The sequence below is a fragment of the Piliocolobus tephrosceles genome, chromosome 6 (assembly GCF_002776525.5).
Source record: "Piliocolobus tephrosceles isolate RC106 chromosome 6, ASM277652v3, whole genome shotgun sequence".
Classification (NCBI taxonomy): domain Eukaryota; kingdom Metazoa; phylum Chordata; class Mammalia; order Primates; family Cercopithecidae; genus Piliocolobus; species Piliocolobus tephrosceles.
The window spans coordinates 144989879-145009555 of NC_045439.1; the positions used below are offsets into that span (position 1 = coordinate 144989879).

At 44.4% G+C, this 19677-nt stretch overlaps 1 protein-coding gene across 2 annotated transcripts in view; it reads left to right on the forward strand.

The window, feature by feature from the left end:
• THSD4 (thrombospondin type 1 domain containing 4) overlaps positions 1–19677 on the forward strand; it is a 674086-nt gene that overhangs the window by 612950 nt on the left and 41459 nt on the right. For both annotated transcript variants that reach the window (XM_023220857.1, XM_023220858.1), the window contains 2 exons: positions 11136–11311; positions 13731–13827. In XM_023220857.1, the coding sequence (XP_023076625.1) occupies positions 11136–11311; positions 13731–13827 (273 nt within the window). The remainder of the gene's footprint in view (positions 1–11135; positions 11312–13730; positions 13828–19677) is intronic.

Below are 19677 nucleotides of genomic sequence, written 5' to 3' on the forward strand. Positions count from 1 at the left end.
TTCCAACCCTGAAGCAAGCACACACAAGAATTAGATAATAGGGATGTGTATTAGTTACCTGTGGCTGCCATAACAAGATACCACAAACTGGGTGGATTAAAACATCAGAAATTCATTCTCTCATAGTTCTGGAGACCAGAATTCTGAAATCAAGGTGTCAGCAGGATTGGTTCCTTCCTGGGGGCTTAGAGCAAGAATCTGTTCCGTGACCCTCTATGAGCTTCTAGTGCTTGCTGGCAATCCTTGGCCTCCCTTGGCTTGTGGCTGCCTAACTCCAGTCCCAGCCTTCATTGTCATGTGGCATTCTCACTGTGTGTCTCTGTGCCTGTCCAAATTGCCTTCTTTTCTAAGGACACCAGTCATACTGGATTTAGGACCCACCCTAATGCAGCATGAGCTCATCTAAATAACTTCTTCAAAGATCCTATTTCTAAATAAGGTCACATTCACAGGTTCTGGGTGGAGATGAATTTTGGGAGGACACCATTCAACCCAGTATAGGATATGTTTGGCCATGCAGTTACCACATAAAGAAGTAAATCCACACTACAGTGCAGTCATGCTGTAGGATTGCACTGCAGTACTGTGCTATAATCGCACAGGAGTATTGATTGAATTCTTTTTGTTCACTAGTGAGTGGGTGGACAAGCTGCCATTATTAGATACATAACCCTTATAACTCCAGAGACATAAGTGGTTCAGTCTTGCAGTAGTATCGCATGCGAGAATCACAACTCAACACTCAAAATAATTAAACGGGAATTTTTTTGAATATTAGGATTCTACATGAGGGAAGTTCAGGATTCTATGTGAGTGATCAGAACATATGAGGAAAGAAGCATCCTGTATATACTGTAAGGGGGGAAGCCCCAAGAAGTGACACCTGTTTGGTGTCAAAATAGGCCTTCTTGCCAGGCATGATGGCTCACGCCTGTAATCCCAGCACTTTGGGAGGCCGAGGCGGGCAGATCACGAATGAGGTCAGGAGATCGAGATCATCCTGACTAACACGGTGAAACCCCGTCTCTACTAAAAATCAAAAAAAAAAAAAAAAAAAAAAAAAGAGCACTTTCCTGTTTTATAGAGTGTGGTGTGTGTGTGTGTGTGTTGGTTTTGTTTTTTTGTAGTCTGATGACCAGTGCTTTAGATCATAGCTGACTGTACTTGTGGGCTGATGCCAGGCCAGCGAGTGGGCTGTCATCCTACCCAGCCATGGTGCACATCTGACCACACATTGTGACCCTTCCACCCGACTTCCAGGGCCTTCCTCCCTCAAACCAAGTAGGTGTCACTTCTTGGGGCTTTCCCCCTTATAGTATATACAGGATGCTTCTTTCCTCGTGTGGTCTGATCACTCACATAGAATCCTGGACTTTCCTCATGTAGAATCCTAATATTCATCTCCATGAGATCACCACAGATGTCCTTCCTTGGGGACTTCTGGGGCTGACCTGACCAGGTGACCAGGAGGCATAAAGGCTGAATTCTGACCCCACCTCTGATATCTTATTTTTTAGACACCTCCAGTTTTCCCTCTCTGTGCCGGGAGGAAGATGCATTCTGGGAAGATGAGGCTGCAGTGAGCCGTGATCAAGCCACTGCAAGCCAGCCTGGGCACCAGAGCGAGACCCTGTCTCAAAAAAAAAAAAAAAAAAAAAAAAGCCCCTGTCAAAAAAAAAAAAAAAAAAAGAAAAAAAGACTGCGAAAACTGGAATCTGAGTAATGGGAGAACAATTTCTTTTTTTAGAGGAGGGGATTGGGAAGCAACTACTTTGGAATGAGAAAGATATCAGGTTTCTCTTCTAGATAAATTGGGCTATAATGAGACCCACTGGCAAAATTAGCCTCCTGGAATTCCTTCTAAAGGGCAGACATAGTCCTTCCCTGCTCATGGCAAGTGGACAGCTCAGCCTAAAGAGGGGAGCGTGGCCCAAGATGGCCACAGTTGCAGGGCTGGTTCTGTCCATGGGCTGGGAGAGGTATGGTAGGTACGTGAGAACTGTTCATGGCATGAATGAACTTTGGGTATCACACGCTACCCATCTTCCTATTCAGCTACCAGTGTAGGCTCCTAAAACCAGATCTCAGTTGTCATATCCTGATCAAAAATCTTTTAGGCCTCCCAGTGCCCACAGTCAGCCCTCACAGTCTGCCCGATGTCTTCCATCCAAATTCATCTCCAAGGGCTCCCATCTATACACACTCCCAGCACCCCACAACTTCCCTTCTTCATCATTCTAAGGTCATACCCCCTCCTGCCTCTGCCTCTGTCCATGCCATTCTTCAAGGTCCCCAATGCCCTTTCCTCATCCTCTGTCTGGTGACCCACTCCTCTCCTTGCAAATCTCTGCTCAAATGCCACCCCCTCTCTGAAAGCCTCTACATCTTGTGGAAATTTTACCAGCCTCTCCGGTCACGTTGTGTTAGCATGTGTCTGACTGCTCCATGGACTCAGCTCCCGAAGTCACGGGCTGTACCTTTACAGCTCCCAGTACTTTTTTGACCAGTTTATTTTCTTATTATACCATAGGTGGGATCAATTTCATACAACATTATTTGAGGCTTAACCACACATAAACTTTCTTTAAAGTTAAACCACACAAATGTTCTTTAAAGTCAGTAAGTATTCAAAGGAAATTTAGAGTCAGAATAAATCAAGCCTAATATTTTAAAGAATGAGAATTAGATATACTTTGCTATAATTTAGCAATGAAATAAGAACAAAGCCTTGGCATTTCCCTTCATTCAAACCCCTTACAACCTGTGATTAGAGTGCCAAAGAGAAAGCCAGCCTTCTTTCTCCGATCCTCTCTGATTTTCAGTCCAAATGTATTACCTCATATTTTAGAAACTCACACAGGTTTGAGTCCATCCAAACTCAAAATACCAAAGTGAATCTGACTGAAAAAAAATTACTGTGTGATATCTGCGTATATTTGTATAACAGAAACCATAATTTGAACATTACATCAAACTAGACTTGGTCTACCTAAGAAGAAATGTTTGCTTTTCTTTTAACAGAATTTTAATACATTACTGCATGTGTTTGCCATTTTGGTCAGAAGGAAAGAAGGACATTTTGGAGATTAGAATTTTTGAACAGGAATATCCAGATGGAAGCAGGACTCCTTGGTAGTCTATGGGTACCTTCTCAGAACAGTGTTTTAAACTCATAAAATAAAATACGGAAGAGTACAAAGGAAACCAATTCTCTTGAAATACAATTATCAAAATATATATTTTTTGAGACCAGGTCTCACTCTGTCTCCCAGGCTGGAGTATGGTAGCACGATCTCGGCTCACTGCAGCCTCAACCCCCTGGGCTCAAGCAATCCTCCCACCTCAGCCTCCTGAGTAGATGGGACTACAGGTGTGTACCACTACACTTAGCTATTTTGTTAATTCTTTGTAGAGATGGAGTTTCTCCATGTTGCCCAGGCTGGTCTCAAACTCCTGCTCTCAAACCATCTGCCTGCCTCGGCCTCCCAAAGTGCTGGTATTATAAGCATGAGCCACTGCATTCGGCCATCAAAATACTCTTTAAAAAACAAATTTGCTATTTAATAATGTGGGTTTTTTTTCTTTTTCTTTTCTTTTCTTTTTTTTTTTTTTTTTTTTTTTTTTTTTTTTTTTTTTTTTTTTTTTTGAGACAGGGTCCTACTCTCAGGCTGGAGTACAGTGGTGCAATTACAGCTCACTGCAGCTTCAACCTCCTGGGCTCAAGGGACCCTCTCGCCTCAGCCTCCCAAGTAGCTGGGACCACAGGTGTGTACCACCACACCTGGCTAATTGTTCTACTTCAGATAGAGACAAGGTCTCCCTATGTTGCCCAGGCTGGTCTTAAACTCCTGGGCTTAAAGGATCCACCCACCTAGGCCTCTCAAAGTGCTGGGGTTACAGGCATGAGGCGCTGTGCCCAGCCATGTGCTTCTTTAACATTAAAATAGGAGACCTCCTAGAGGATCTAATAATTATCATAATTTCAAAATAGTTATGAGTTCTTAAATAATATTTCAAAATATCAGTAACTTCTGTAATGTCCCATGAATATCTATGTGATTTCTGTCGGTGATAGAGTCACAGTCCTGCATACTATTATGGTTGTTACCTACATTCATAATAAAACCAAATGCTAAATTTCAATTGAAGGTTAGTGAAAAGAAAGATGAAATTCACAGAACCTTCCAAGGCAGTATAAGAAGAGTTGTATTTCATTTTCAGGGTATCCACATTAGCTCACACATTCTGAGACCCATTTGTGTTCATGCCCATGTGTGGAATTCTGTGGAAGCTCATATTTTAGACCAGAAATGGCAAAGAAGCCAGGCTTCCGACCTCCAGCTGGCATTGTACTGGTGGCCAGTGATGTCCGACCACTTCAGTATTGTTTGTTCGGCTACTTAGCGTGATTTCCAAGAACTGCTGAAACATTATAAAACTTGGGATTTGTTGCTAGGAGAAACTTTTTTTTATTTTTTATTTTTATTTTTTTTAGCTAACCTATCTCCCAGCCAGAAACTAGGAAGAACTTCGCCTTCATTTCTCAAAGGAGGAAACAGACGTCTAGATCATAGTCACGTGTCTGCTGTAAGGAAACCAGCTTCTTTATTTTGGTTGTAGGAACAAGTGGTTGGGTCATCATCACAATGGGCATTAAGATGATAGGATTATGACCAGGCATAGTGGCTCACACCTGTAATCCCAGCACTTTGGGATGCCGAGGCAGGCGGATCACTAGAGGTCAGGAGTTTGAGACTAGCCTGACCAACATGATGAAACCCCATCTCTATTAAAAAATACAAAAACAAAGACTGGGCGTGGTGGCTCACCCCTGTGCCTGTAATCCCAGCACTTTGGGAGGCCGAGGCAGGCAGATCACAAGGTCAAGAGATCGAGATCATCCTGGCCAACATGGTAAAACCCTGTTTCTACTAAAACTACAAAAATTAGCTGGGCGTGGTGGTGCCTATAGTCCAGCTACTCGGGAGGCTGCGACAGGAGAATCGCTTGAACCCGGGAGGCAGAGGTTGCAGTGAGCCAAGATTGCGCCACTGCACTCCAGCCTGGCGACAGAGCGAGATTCTGTCTTAAAAAAAAAAAAAAAAATTAGCCGGCTATGGTGGCACACGCCTGTAATCTCAGCTACTCAAGGGGCTGAGGCAGGAGAATTGTTTAAACCCAGGAGACAGAGGCTGCAGTGAGCTGAAATCGTGCCACTGCACTCCAACCTGAGTAACAGAGTGAGACCCTATCTCAAAAAAGACCTAAATACATAAAAGATTATGGGATTAAAGTATATGATAATCAGGGCTTGCATATCTAAGCTCTTGTTACCTGAATCTTGGAGAATGGCATTGTTGGTACCCACAGTTTAAGCTAAAAATATTTGCCCAGCACCAAAACTGGAATAAGGGCCCAGGCATGATGGCTCACACCTGTAATCCCAGCACTTGGGAAGGCCAAGGCAGGAGGATTCCTTGAGCCCAGGAGTTCGAGGTTACAGTGAGCTATAATGGTGCCACTGCACTCCAGCCTGGGTGACAGACTGAGACCCTGTCTCAAAAAAAAAAAAAAAAAAAGGAATAAAACCCAAATGTCAAATGAAAGTGAAGGTATCTTTATATTGACATAGCTATGAGGTTGCCCTTCAAAAAGACTTTGTTAAAGCTTGACCTTCGGTGAACACAGCCTCTAGCAAAAGCCCGGAGCCTCTGCACCCTTTTGTGAGGTAGTTCTGGATGCCATTCCTAGCCCTGGAACTGCTTGCAGGCATATAAATTGTAGCCACAGCTGTTTTTGATATGCAAGGCCAGATGGAGGCTAGTTTTTGAGCTGTTTCAGAAGCCAATTCATGGACCTATGGAATCAGGACCACATTTGCTAATAATCTGTTGTGGCATTTTAAAAATTATTTGCTATTGTATGATTCAAGATTAACCCAAACCTTTAGAGGGAATGGGTGAGTAAAAGTAATAGATGGTAAAAAAGATTCAAGGTCCCAATTTTTAATCTCATAGGGCGGTCCTTGCAGATTCCTCCTGTGCAGTCTTTCAGATGGTTCTTTAATTTTAGTTACCAGATGATAACCTCTTCTACGATATTCCCATTAAAAGCAATAAAATCATAGCCAGAACCTACCTCAATTCTGCATTTTTGATACTGTGAATGGGATTGTAAGAAGAAGCTATAAAAAAGAGAAAATACCTTTCACAAGTATTTCTGCTTGTACCATGTCCGTCATATTGATTCAAAATGTTTAAACTTTAAAGAAGGTAATACATGCGTATGGTAAAACAAATTGTAAATGGCAGTAAAAAGATATCAAATGAGAAATAAATGTCTCGCTTCTCATCTCCCATCCCAACATAAAGCCCAGCTGCTGTCCTAAATGGTAATAGTTTTATGACTAACCTTCTCTAAACATTTGATGTATATATCTTACGTCTATTCTTTTATTTAAAAGTGTGCACCAACAGGATTGTACCTAACACACTGTTCTGAATTTTTGTTTCTTTCACAAATGTATCATGGAATTCTTTCCATACCCACACACACCGACCTAGCTCATTCTTTTTCGAGTCACTTGGTGTTCCATTGTGTGGATAGCCAGTGTTACAGCCATCTTAAGCAATGTTCTATGGATGGACATTTAGGTGAGTTTTTTTTTCTCTATTTTAAAAAAATCGGCAGATAATATCCTTGTTATAAACATTTTTGTATACTTACAGAAGTCTATCTCTCAAGTAGTTTCCTAGAAGTAGAGATTTTGGGTCAGGGTGTATGGGCATTTAAAGTTTTAGCCGTGTAATCAAATTGCCCTCCAACATGGTTGAGTCTGTTTACATTCCCACCAGCAATGCCATGGATATTTGCTTGCTTACCCTCCTGGCAATACTTGCAATATTAAATGTTTGCTAATTTGGATGGTCAGGATGATCCCACTGTGGCTTTGATTTTCATTTCTTGAATTATAAGTAAGGCAAAGCATCTTTTCATTTGCTTATGGAGTACTTGTACTTGGTTTTCTGTGAATTGCCTATTTATTATTCTTTGCTTTTCTGTTGTGCTATTTGCCCTTGTCTGCTGTGTAAACATTCAGTTCCTACTATGTGGCAACCACTGTGCTAGACTCTTAAACTGTAATGGTGATGAAATCTTTTGGAGCTGGCAGTGTATTAGGAGACAAACATTGATCAAATAATTCTCTCAGTAAGTATATGGACAAACTGAATTAAACTGAATTAAATGCCTTGAAGGAAAGGTTCTTGCAGCTCTTAGACCATGGCAGGGAAGAGAAGGGCCTGGACTGGGGGTGGGAGAAGACTGCCCTGGAAAAATGGACATCTAAAGAATGAATAGGGCCAGGCGCAGTAGCTTACACCTGTAATCCCAGCACTTTGGGAGGCCAAGGCAGGAGGATTGCTTGAGCTTAGGAAACAAGACCCAGCCTGGGCAACATGGTGAAACCCCTATCTCTACAAAACATACAAAAATTAACCGACTGTGGTGGTGTGCACCTGTGGGAAGCTGAGGCAGGAGCATTGCTTGAGCCTGGGGGAGGAGGGTGCAGTGAACAGTAAGCCATGATCGTGCCACTGCACTCCAGCCTGGGAGGCAGGAGTGAAACCTTGTCTTAAAAAAAAAAAAGGGAGAGAAGAAGAAGAAGAATGAATGAATGAATAGGACTTGGAGTTGAGGGAGGAGCATTTCTGGAAAAAGGGACAGCACTGTGGAGGGAAGATGATGTTGTAGGTGGGCTAAAAGAAGGCCCAGGAGCAGAGCACAGAGAGAAGAACAGTGATGCAAGATGAGGCTGGGCTGCAGCATCTAGGGGAGGAGGCCTCTATGGTGTTTTTTTTTTTTTTTTTTTTTTTTTTTTTGAGACGGAGTCTTGCTCTGTCAGCCAGGTTGGAGTGCAGTGGCTTGATCTTGGCTCACTGCAAGCTCCGCCTCCCAGGTTCATTCTCCTGCCTCAGCCTCCCAAGTAGCTGGGACTACAGGCACCCACCACCATGCCCGGCTAATTTTTTGTATTTTTAGTAGAGACGGAGTTTCACCATGTTAGCCAGGATGGTCTCGATTTCTTGACCTTGTGATCCGCCTGCCTCGGCCTCCCAAAATGCTGGGATTTTGAGCCATCATTGGTGATCTAATCTACATTCTGAAAACATTCTAGCTGAACAGAAGAGAAACAGGAAGATCAATTAGAAGATATTTTATTAGTCCAGATGAGATCTCACGGTAGCCTGACCCTGGATCATGGCAGTGGACATGAAGAGAGGCGGAGGTGGTTAAGTAAGATTTGATAATGGGTTAGCTTTCGGGGGATAGGAAGAGAGGAGATATCCAGGATGATTCCTGGGTTTGTGATTACATGGATGGTGGTACCATTTACTGAGATAAGAAACACTGAGGCTGGGGTTGGCTGGGTTCAGCCTTAGAAAAGATGTCTGACTGAAGCTGGCAAGGAAGTAATTACATATGAAATTCTAAGGGCAGAGGCAAAGTTTGGCCTGTCGACATAAATTTGTGAGTCATTCATATACGGTAGTTGAAATCATGGTCCTAGGAAACTGCTCATTAAAGGAATACAGTGCCTGAAGCAGGTCTACTCATTCCTTAAGAAATTCTGATATTTACTAGCCAGGTAGAGAAAGATGAGACAGAACAGAAAACAGAAATGAGCAGCCTGAGAGCAGGAGGAAAGCAAGGGGAGTGTGGTGTCCCAGAAGCCAGGGGGAGAGTTTCAGATAGGATGGAATAGTGCCAAGTGCTGCCAAGACATCTGAAAAGAAGAGGCATGGGAAACACCCATTGGATGTAGCCACGTGGGGGTCTTGGTGACACTAATTTTAAATTTCCTCAATGGAATGGTGGGGCAGGAGCCAGATTAGAGATGGTTAAGGAATTAGTGGGAAGTGAGAAAATGGTAGATATTGTATGGACCACTGCTGGGCTCCCCCTGCAGACTCCATACTGGGCTGGCTGGTGCCATGGATGCAGGAAGGGCAAAGCTGCAGACGTTTCACTACTGAGTTACAAGATCAATTCAGCTCATTGAGTGGCAAAAAAGGGTCAAGGGTAGAAAATGAGGAAGAATAGATTTGGGGCTAGTCTTTATGAAGAACCACACTTCTTCAAAAGTGTTCTGGCTGGGCACAGTGGCTCACACCTGTAATCCCAGCACTTTGGGAGGCCGAGGCAGGCAGATCATCTGAGGTCAGGAGTTCAAGACTGGCCTGACCAACATGGTGAAATCCCGTCTCTACTAAAATATAAAAATTAGCAGAGTGTGGTGGCGGGTGCCTGTAATCTTAGCTACTCGGGAGGCTGAGGCAGGAGAATCGCTTGAACCTGGGAGGCGGAAGTTGCAGTGAGCCGAGATCGCACCATTGCACTCCAGCCTGGGCAACAAGAGTGAAACTCCATCTCAAAAAACAAAGGACCTTCTCTAAACCAGTCCTCCATTGGCTTGTGGGTTTCCAGGTGCCAAGGGTAGCTGAAAAAGTTCTATTTCCAGATGCCACCCTTTCTTCTCCTGTGAACTCCCAACACCTTGTTCCTTGCCCCCTTCTCCTTTCATACCACCTTCGTGAGTACAGACTCGAAATCACAGGTCTGACCCCGATGGGCCTCGTGAACTTGAACAAGTTCCCTCCCATCTCTGAGCCACTCTAAAAAATGGGGATTATAACATCTGCTCTTCAATGTTGTGATGATTAAATTTGACAGTGCATGTGGGGTATCTAACACTACCCACAGCCTCAGATGCTCAGGAAGTCAGAAAGGTCATAGAAATGAATGAAGCTGACCAGGTAAGGAGAAAATCATGTGACCCTCTTGGCTTTAGCTTTGCCACTTGTACTAGACATGTAAGTAGAGAGAATTATAAGAAAAATTCTGGGCCAGGTACAGTGACTAACACCTGTAATCCCAGCACTTTGGGAGGCTGAGGCAAGCGGATCGCTTGAGCTCGGGAGTTTGAGACCAGCCTGGGCAACATGGCAAAACCCCATCTCTTAAAAAAAATTATTAATAATAATAAATATATATATATATATCACACATCTCTCTCCCTCTCTCTCTCTCGCTCTCTCTCTCTCTCTCTCTCTCCATATATATATATATAGGGGGGGAGAGAGATGTATATTTATCTTTATATATATATATATATTTTATATATATATATATAAAGCAAACACACACACACACACAGATTAGCCAGGTGTGGTGTGTGCCTGTAGTCCCAGCTACTCAGAAGGCTGAAGCAGGAGGATTCCTTGAGCCCAGGAGGTTGAGGCTGCACTGAGCCAGGATGACACCACTGCACTCCAGCCTGTGGGATAGAGCAAGACCCTGTCTCAAAAAAAAGGTGGGGTGGGGGGGAGAAAAAATTGGATAAGAAAAAGAACAATGGAAGTATGATAAATGATATAAATCACCCATATTCACAAATAAAGGGGTAATAAACTGAGACTTAGCCTCAGTGTTGGGGGGCAACAGGGAGGGGTGAGGACTGGGGCTAATCAGAGCATATGGGGCCCATCAGAGAGGAGCAGCCATCCTGGGCTCCAGCCGATTACTGCGACGAGGGCGTGTGAAGCCAATGTTAACATGTCTTCCTGGTTTATAAGAGAAGCCAGAACTCTAAATTTTTTATGTGAAATATTTCAATTCTTAAATTTGGGCTCAGTTGTTTTTTTAATAACACCAGAGAAGCCAAACTAAACCCATCTATGGGCCAAAATCAGCTCGTGGGCTGCCAATGTGCAACCTCTCACTTAGATAATGGTATATAATATAAATCCGTTTCCCTTCCCCCCTTTTTTCTCTTCCTCCTCTTTCTCCTTTCCCTCCCAGCTTCCACATCCTTTTCACCTAAGCAGCCCCCACCCTGCATTTCTATACTAAGTCCAACTGATAGAAGGGATTAGAGTGGGTTGAAGAAGTGATGAAGCCCAAGGCAATGTCATCTAGATGCCTAATGGTGCCCCAGGGCCTGGATCACTGCCTGGCACATAGTGGATCCTAACAAAAACCTTGATGAATGAAGAAGCCAGAAACTAGGGGAGTCAGTTCTGTTTCTTGTGCACACCCTGGGCTTACCCGAAGAACTGTCTCATTTTTCTCAACAGCCTTGCGAAGTCGTTCTGGACGCTCCATCATCAATGGGAACTGGGCAATTGATCGACCAGGAAAATACGAGGGCGGAGGGACCATGTTCACCTACAAGCGTCCAAATGAGATTTCGAGCACTGCTGGAGAGTCCTTTTTGGCCGAAGGTCCCACCAATGAGATCTTGGATGTCTACGTGAGTTTGGATGTTTCTGGACCGTTCTTTGGATTTTGAATCTTGTCACTTCAAAGGAACATACTCTGAACAAATAAGCAACAAATCATTGCCCATACTCAGTAAAAACCCTTTGAGCAGAGCCTGTTGGAGGCACCCCTTGAATGCTTGGCATTTATCTTTGCCTTTACTTCTGAATGGGCCCAGCTCATAGAAACCTCCAACTCCACCAGATGCTTATTACCTTCGGAGTTTATTGACCCAGTAAAACCAACTTTACTTGTTGAACCAAATCAGAGGCAAAACCTGCCCTTTATTTCATGAGCATTGGATCTCCTCCAGGCACTTTCCTTATAATGCTAATTTGGCATGTTTTCTTTTTATGGCAAAAGAAAGCATGAGCCTTAAAGGAAGGCAGGACGGCTCCCAGCTCCCAGCCCTGTTCAAACTCTGAGAGCAAATGAAGAAAAGAGAGTTCCAGAGCCCTCCAGATGAAACAATAAAGCTCAGAGTCACAGTAGAGAGGTTAACTAGAAGCTCCCTGCTTCATAGAAGACAAAACCTTAATTTATTTTAGGTGAAACTGAAATATTAAATTGCTCAAGAGTTTTAAATGGTCTTTACGTTTTAGGAAACCGCTAGAATCCAGTCTTCTTAAAAGATCAGGAAATAAAGGGTGATAAGAAATAAAAGCTTGAAATAACATTTGGATAAAAAGAATGAGATCACCCATGAGTATACACATTCTTTCTGTCCCCAAAGCTAAGCTGATGAACATATTTGCTGTGTCAGAATTTTAGAAATATTATTAATTGCATTGTCATTACTTCTCCACCTACACAGGGTTCTATGTCCTTTCCTCTTGGGCCTAGTGGATTTGAAATTACAAAGGAAGTCTTGTTATAGATTTTGGATTTTTTTTTTTAGACTGTCCAGTTGGTTGGTTGACTGTGAATCCATTTCAAATGGCATCAGAGGTAAAAATTCAGGTTGTTAAAGGCCTACCGTGGGTGGTCTAGGAATGGAAGCCAACAGCAATTTCATAAACGGGACAAGGTTTTGCACTGGCAGAATGCTCAGGCAGAAGAGGCACTGGAGAGGGAGGGAGGATTTCCAGCTGCAGACCGAGAGGAAGATTGTGTGAAAAGGGAGTAAGGGGATGAGGGATACACAGCAAGAACCTGAGGTCACACAACTGTGTCCCTCAGGATTCAGTGCCCACCGCCATGTTTCTGCAATGCCGATGGTTTGATATTGGTTCCTGGGTAAGAGAATCCCAGGGGTTCTCAGGTCTGCCTTCCTGTGGGTGACTTATAAAATGAAGACCCATTTCGTCAGTAGGGAGTGAGTAAGAGGAAGTGGGTAAGGGAGTGGTAAACAGGAAGAACAGACACAGGACCCACTATGCAGGAGAGACTCAGAGATGCTTCTAGCTGGAAAGGATCTTTGAGAGCGACATGATTCTAACCTCTTCCTTTCCCAAGAAGGAAATCAAAAACTGCGGGGCAAAGGGGCTTGCTCTAGGTTACACAGCTGGTCAGCAGGAGAGCTGCTTTGTAAAGCAGCGGAGACAGAGACATCAAACCTGACCGTGTCTCCTTGCACAGCTCGTATTTACACTGTGGGTTCTCATTCTGCTGCTCGGTTTAGCCCACCACCCTGCTTCCCATCGGGAAAGCCATGGGCAGCAAGGACTGTGTGCTCAAAATCCGATAAGGAGGGACGTTTTCTGTTGGGCCATGCTCATTTAATAAGTTTTCAGCCCAGTTAATATTCAGCTGCTGACTTCCACAGCCCTATGTAGATTCCTGCTTGCTGTCCTATTTTTGTCATCATTCCTAAGAGGATATGACCCAGCAAGATTTGGGTCCCTTCTACCTGCTTTCCTGACCCCATTTCTTTGTGTTTCTGGGGCTTTCCGTGAATGAGAGGGAGAGACCTGGGGGCCAGCCTCACCAGCCAGGTCGAGAACTTTGAAGGAACCTGAAGGATCCCGGGATGACTCTGTCCAGAAGGTCTGCTGCTTGTTTGCATGACTTTATCGCGCCACCTAGTGTTAAAACAGGCCTCCTGCAATGTACACGTATTTATCTGTGTTGGACGTTTCGAGAGCACTGAGCAAAATCTAAGGACAGAAAGGTTCTGCTACCATTGCTCCATCTTCTCCTTTGGAGTTTAGAAAATCTTGACTCTTAGCTTGCCTTTCTTCTGATTTGCTCAGCCTGAGTTCTTCATTCTTCAAAAGTAAATGACAAAAAGCCATCTGGAAATAACTTGGTTTAATCTGCCACAGGTTCACTGATGTTACTAGATGCGTTACTAGAGTGAACCAATCCAGTCATTTATCAGTAGTTCTGCAAATGCCACTGAAACCCAAGCCAGCAGGAGAAGGGGTGTGAGTACGTGCCAAGTGCAGTAACACTGATTTTTGTGTCAGCAGATGATACACCAGCAGCCAAATCCAGGCGTGCACTACGAGTACGTGATCATGGGGACCAACGCCATCAGCCCCCAGGTGCCACCCCACAGGAGACCAGGTAGAATCCCTTGTCTTGTGGCCAGGGACTCTGGTCATTTCCTTGTAAAGCCTTCTCTCTCTCTCTCAATTCTTGTGCATCCAACACAGAAAAAATCCAGGGACGCATATTTCAAAGCCAAGGGGCCTTGACATTGGAGCAGGCTTCACCATTTGTCTGAGCCTTGAAACTGTTTCATTTACTCGATTCAAAAATGGCATGGGCATCCTGGGTCTGCCCTGCCAGTTCAACATTTGAAATGCTTTATACTAGTTTCCAGGCCGGGCAAGGGGGCTCATGCCTGTAATCCTAGCACTTTGGGATCTAGCAGATGGACCGCTTGGACCTGGGGGTTCGAGACCAGCCTGGTTTTGTAGAAACCCCTGTCTCTACAAAAAAAAATACAGAAATGAGCCAGACATGGTGGTGTGTGCCTATCATCCCAGCTACTCAGGAGGCTGAGGTGGGAGAATCATCTGAGCCCAAGGAGGTTGGGGCTGCAGTGAGCTGTGATCGCACCACCAGCCTGGACAACAGAGTGAGACCCTATCTCAAAATTAAGAAAAAACAATTCACATTTACTCTCTTAAAGTGCTGGAGGTTAGAAGTATGAAATGGATTTCACTTGGACAACATGAAGGTGTCATCAGGGCCGCTCTCTCTCCGGAGGTGTCGTCAGGGCCGCTCTCTCTCCGGAGGCGCTAGGAGAGAGCCCACTTCCTTGCCTTTTCCAACTTCTAGGAGCCACTTGCCTTCCTTGGTTCCTGGCCCCTTCCTCCACCTTCAAAGCCATCAGGGTGGCACTTTCAGATCTCTCTCTGACCCTGGCCTCATCACATCTCCTCTCTGACTCTCATCTTCCTCTCTCTTTCCTTTATAAGGACCCTTGAGATTATACTGGGCCCACCCAAGTCATCCAGGATAATCTCTCCTTCTCAAAATCTATAATTTAGTCTCACCTGCAAAGTCCCTTTTTGCTATGTAAGGTGGTATGTTCACAGATTCCAGGGATTAGGATGTGGACATCTTTAGGGGGCCATTATCTGTCTACTGTATGCCTTTTCTCTTGGTTCCCCTTTTGTTTCTGTTAATAATACTTTGACCTATAAGACAAGAATAATGAGTTCACACCTAACAATCCATGTTGAGTCTTCTTGGTGGGCTCTGCTTATGGACAGAGCGGGCAGCTTTCTCTCGGCTGGCACTGGGCATGGGACTGCTCTCTGAGTCTGCAGACATTTCTCTACCAGAGGATGATGGAGCCCATCACCCAAATGCAGACAGTCTTTTCCTTCCTTAAAACAGGAAGGTCTGCGGAAGTATTCATGGTAATTATACCTCACACACAGAGTCCTTGCTGTGTGCAAGGGCTTAGAAACTGCTGTGCTGAGCACTTTGCATAGATTAGTTCTTTGAATTCTCATGACAGAGGGAGGTACTTGGAGGGAAGTACTATTATTATCCTTATTTTAAGACTAAGGAAATGGAAGGTTAGGAAGAATAAGTTAATAACTGTCTTGGTCCCACACCTGGGCAGTGACCTGAGGAGGGCCCGTGTGACCATACTTCGTGCTTGTTATATGGCTGAGAGGTTACTTGGCCCAATCCCTATCCTAGAAGAAAATAAAGGTACAGATGCCAAACCTGCCACATCCGTTCCCTGAACTTTGGATGGGATAACGAGGTTATCTGATTGCTACAGACTGGGGAGGACAACAGCCGGTGCGTCCCCAGCACACGGGGTGGGTGTGTTGTCCAAACTCCAAGTCAGCAAAGTGCGCAACAGAAAATTTTTATGTCATGTCCAGAAGCAATCCACAGTTTGAGAAACCAAGTTTGGATAAGATTTCTGGGGTCTGGTTTGCTGGTTTACAGGGATAAGATTGCTGGTTTACAGGGATAACCGGACAGACTATTTGAGATCTATCAGGATGATGATGATTTCTGTCAGACCTGATGGGTCTCAGCTCATGAATAACATGGGGGTTCTGGAATCAGCTCCGTGGGACAGGGCAGGTCTAGAGGGGTCACCTGTAAAAAGTTAGTAAGCAGGGGCATTGTGACCAGGCTTCCTCTTCCATGTCACGGGAGTCCAGAGGCAGAGTTGGAATCTAGCTCTGCACCTTCTTGCTGTGTACCCTCAGGTGAGTCAGCAACCTCTCTGATTCCCAGTGTACAAAACAGAAGAAAAACCCTACAAGGTGGTTTTTGGCACAGGAGGAGACATGGTAAGAGATTGAATAAATTCGTTGTCCATCCTTGCGTAGAGCCCAGAACAAGGCACTGAAAAGACTTTTTAAATTTTTTTGTCCAACAACATCTTGGACAGTTCTCATTTATATCAACATACCAGGTCCTGATTTTGTTGGTCATATTTGCATGTCATATTTGAAACCATGAAGTATAATAGCCAACTAAGTAAGAAAGCCCTGGCAAAAAGCTGAGAGACCTGGTGTGGTGGATCACGCCTGTGATCCCAGCACTTTGGGAAGCCGAGGTGGGCAGATTGCTTGAGCCCAGGAGTTCGAGACCAGCCTGGACATATGGCGAAACCCCATCTCTGCTAAAAGTACACAAAGTAGCTGGATGTAGTGGCACTTATCTGTAATCCCAGGTACTCAAGAGACTGAGACACAAGAATCACTTGAACCTGGGAGACACAGGGTGCAGTGAGCCTTCTGCACTCCAGCCTGGGTGACAGAGTGAGACTCTGTCTCAAAAAAAAAAAAAAAAAAGTGCTGAGAAAGCCCTAATTATTGTCGTCGTCGTTGTTGTTGTTGTTGTTATTGCTGAAATGGGGTCTTGCGATGTTGCCCTGGCTGATCTTCAACTCCTGGGCTCAAGCAATCCTCCCACCTCAGCCTCCCAAAATGTTGGGATTACAAACATGAGCCACCTCACCCACTTGCCTTGTAGTTGTTGTTGTTTTTTGTTTTGTTTTTTTGTTTTTTTGAGATGGAGTCTCACTCTGTCACCCAGGCTGGAGTGCAGTGGCTCGATCTCGGCTCACTACAAGCTCTGCCTCCTGGGTTCATGCCATTCTCCTGCCTCAGCCTCCCAAGTAGCTGGGACTACAGGCGCCCACCACCACGCCCAGCTATTTTGTATTTTTAGTAGAGACGGAGTTTCACTGTGTTATCCAGGACGGTCTTGATCTCCTGACCTCGTGATCCACCCACCTCGGCCTCCCAAAGTGCTAGGATTACAGGTGTGAGCCACCGCGCCCGGCCACCCCCCTTGTAGTTTTAACTCTGTTCTACAGTAACCCTAGAATTTGCCTCCTTATTTTGTATTAAAATGATACATACTTGAACAATATTCAGTCAAAATAGAAATATATACAGTCAAAAGCAACTGCCACATAATTGCCAAAACTTGGAAGCCACCAAGAAGTCCTTCAATAGGTAGATAGATAAAAACTAATGGAATATTATTTAGGGCTAAAAATAAAAGAGCCATCATCACGTCACAAAGAGACATGGAGAAACCTTCCATGCATATTACTAAATGAAAGAGGCCCATCTGAAAAGATTACCTATTGTTTGATTCCAACTATATGACATTCTAGAAAAGTTAAAACTATGGAGACAGCAAAAAGATCAGCGTTTGCCAGGGGCTGGGAAGACAGAGGGATGGACAGGTGGAACACAGAGGATTTCAGGGCAGTGACTCTACTCTTGTGATACTACACTGGCAGATGCCTGTCACTGTGCACTTGTCCAGACCCACAGAGTGTGCACCCCCAGGTGTGAACCCTCGTATGGACTGTGAACTCTAAACGATAATGACGTGTCTGTGTAGGGTCATCAGTCACACATGTACCACTCTTATGTGGGATGATGGTAGTTAGGGACCCTGTGCCTGTTGGTGGGAGGAGGTGTATGGGAACTCTGTTCTTTCTACTCACTTTTGCTGTGAACCTAAAACTGTTCTAAAAAAATAGTCTATTAAAAAAAAAAAAAGAATCAACAGTTTCCAACCCCGTGCCCTTCCCAAAGGGAGTCTAACCCTTTGGTGGGATTTTGCCTAGCCCTTTTCTATGCATACACAAACATGTTTCCAGTCATTGGAATCATCATCTACCATCTCAGAAGTGCAAGGAACATTGCATATTATTATTTTCCATTAGTCAATTTAAATCTGACCTCAACTTCACCCTTCTTTGAAACCAGTAGATAATTCAATCGCAGTCTGCTTGGGGGTTACACACACACACACACACACACACACACACACACACACGCTCACTCCAGATATAAGGAAAGATCTAGAGTCTTAGACAAGCCAAAGTATTGGCTAGACCCCCCCGGTGGTCTGTCCATACTAATTCTGCTGAGGTGCCACCAGGAGCAGCCTCATGGGGCCTTCAGGTTAGGGCTCTGCTCCTTCCAACCTGCATGGGGGGCACAGGAAGCTGGTGAGGCTGGCAGCCAGGCCCCCTCTCCCACTGCAAGTGTGGCTTCCTCCTGGGACACTGGACAGTGGTACACCTAAGGATCCATGTCACTCAGGAAACCCAAGACTCCAGACTCCTACCTCTCCTCCACCTTGAAAACCTCTCTCTCTCTTTTTTTTCTCTCTCTCGCTCACTAACTCTCTGTTTCTGTCTCTCTCTCTGTCTCTCTCTTTTGCTCTCTCTTTCTCGCTTTCTCTCTCACACTCGGTTTCTCTGTCTCTTGCTCTCTGTCTCTGTCTCTCTCTTGTTCTCTGTCTCTGTATCTGTTTCCCTTGCTCTCTGTCTCTCTCACTGTCTGTCTCTCTTGCTGTCTCTCTTGCTTTCTGTCTCTATCTCTCTCTGTCTCTCTCGCTTTCTGTCTCTATCCCTCTCTGTCTCTCTTGCTTTCTGTCTCTGTCCCTCTCTGTCTCTCTTCCTCTCTGTCTCTGTCTCTCCTGCTCTCGGTCTCTGTCTCTTTCTTGCTCTCTGTCTCTGTTTCTCTCTGGTTTTCTGTCTTGCTGTCGGTCTCTGTCTCACACTCTGTCTCTGTCTCTTGCTCTCTGTCTCTGTCTTACTCTATTTCTGTGTCTCTCGCTCTCTCGCTCTCTGTCTCTCTCTCTCTGTCTGTCTCTCTATCTCTCTCTCTCAGAATGTGCCCTCCTCCTCCCACTGGGCTGGCCCCTCAGGGACATCCACTTTACTCTTCATGAGAGCCTAGGCTTGCACTCCTGGAAGGGAAAGCCGTTGACCTCTAGCAGCTTTTGTTTTCTGTCCTGCACAAAAACAAAGCAATAACATCTAAGGACTTGGCTACTCTTTCAAACTGGAGGAGGAAGTGGAGGAATAAAGATAGAAAATCAAATACAAATTAGTATCTCAAAAAAGTGACCTGCCACACCTTTGTGTATGTGTGTGTTATGCTTTTTCCTTTCACCAAACAATATTCGGTCATTTCTTCATGTCAGAATGTATATATGCTGCATTCTTTTCAAAAATCACATAGTATTCCATTTTGTACTTGTAGCATAACGTAGTTTAACCGGTACCACTGGTGAACATTTGTGTCTGTTCTACTGTTGTGCTATTTCAAATAATACCTCAGTAACCATACTTGTATATTCAGATTTATGTAAAAGAAAATATTTGCGGAACAGATTGCTAGAAACTGAATTGTTAGGTCAAAGGGTATGTGCATTTAAACTTTGGGTAGATAATGCCAGATTTCCCTCCAAAACCATGCGTCTATTTGCAGGCTCATCCATAGTGACTGGAAGTGTATTTTCCTGCACCTTCAACAGGAGTTAAGGGATTTAAGGGTTTCCAAACTTTCCAATCTTTGGTGTTGGATAAATAGAGGTGGTGGTGTTGTTCTTTTCATATGTATTTATGGAGTTAGGAGTAAAGTTGAGGATTTTTGCATGGGTTTTAGCTGTTTG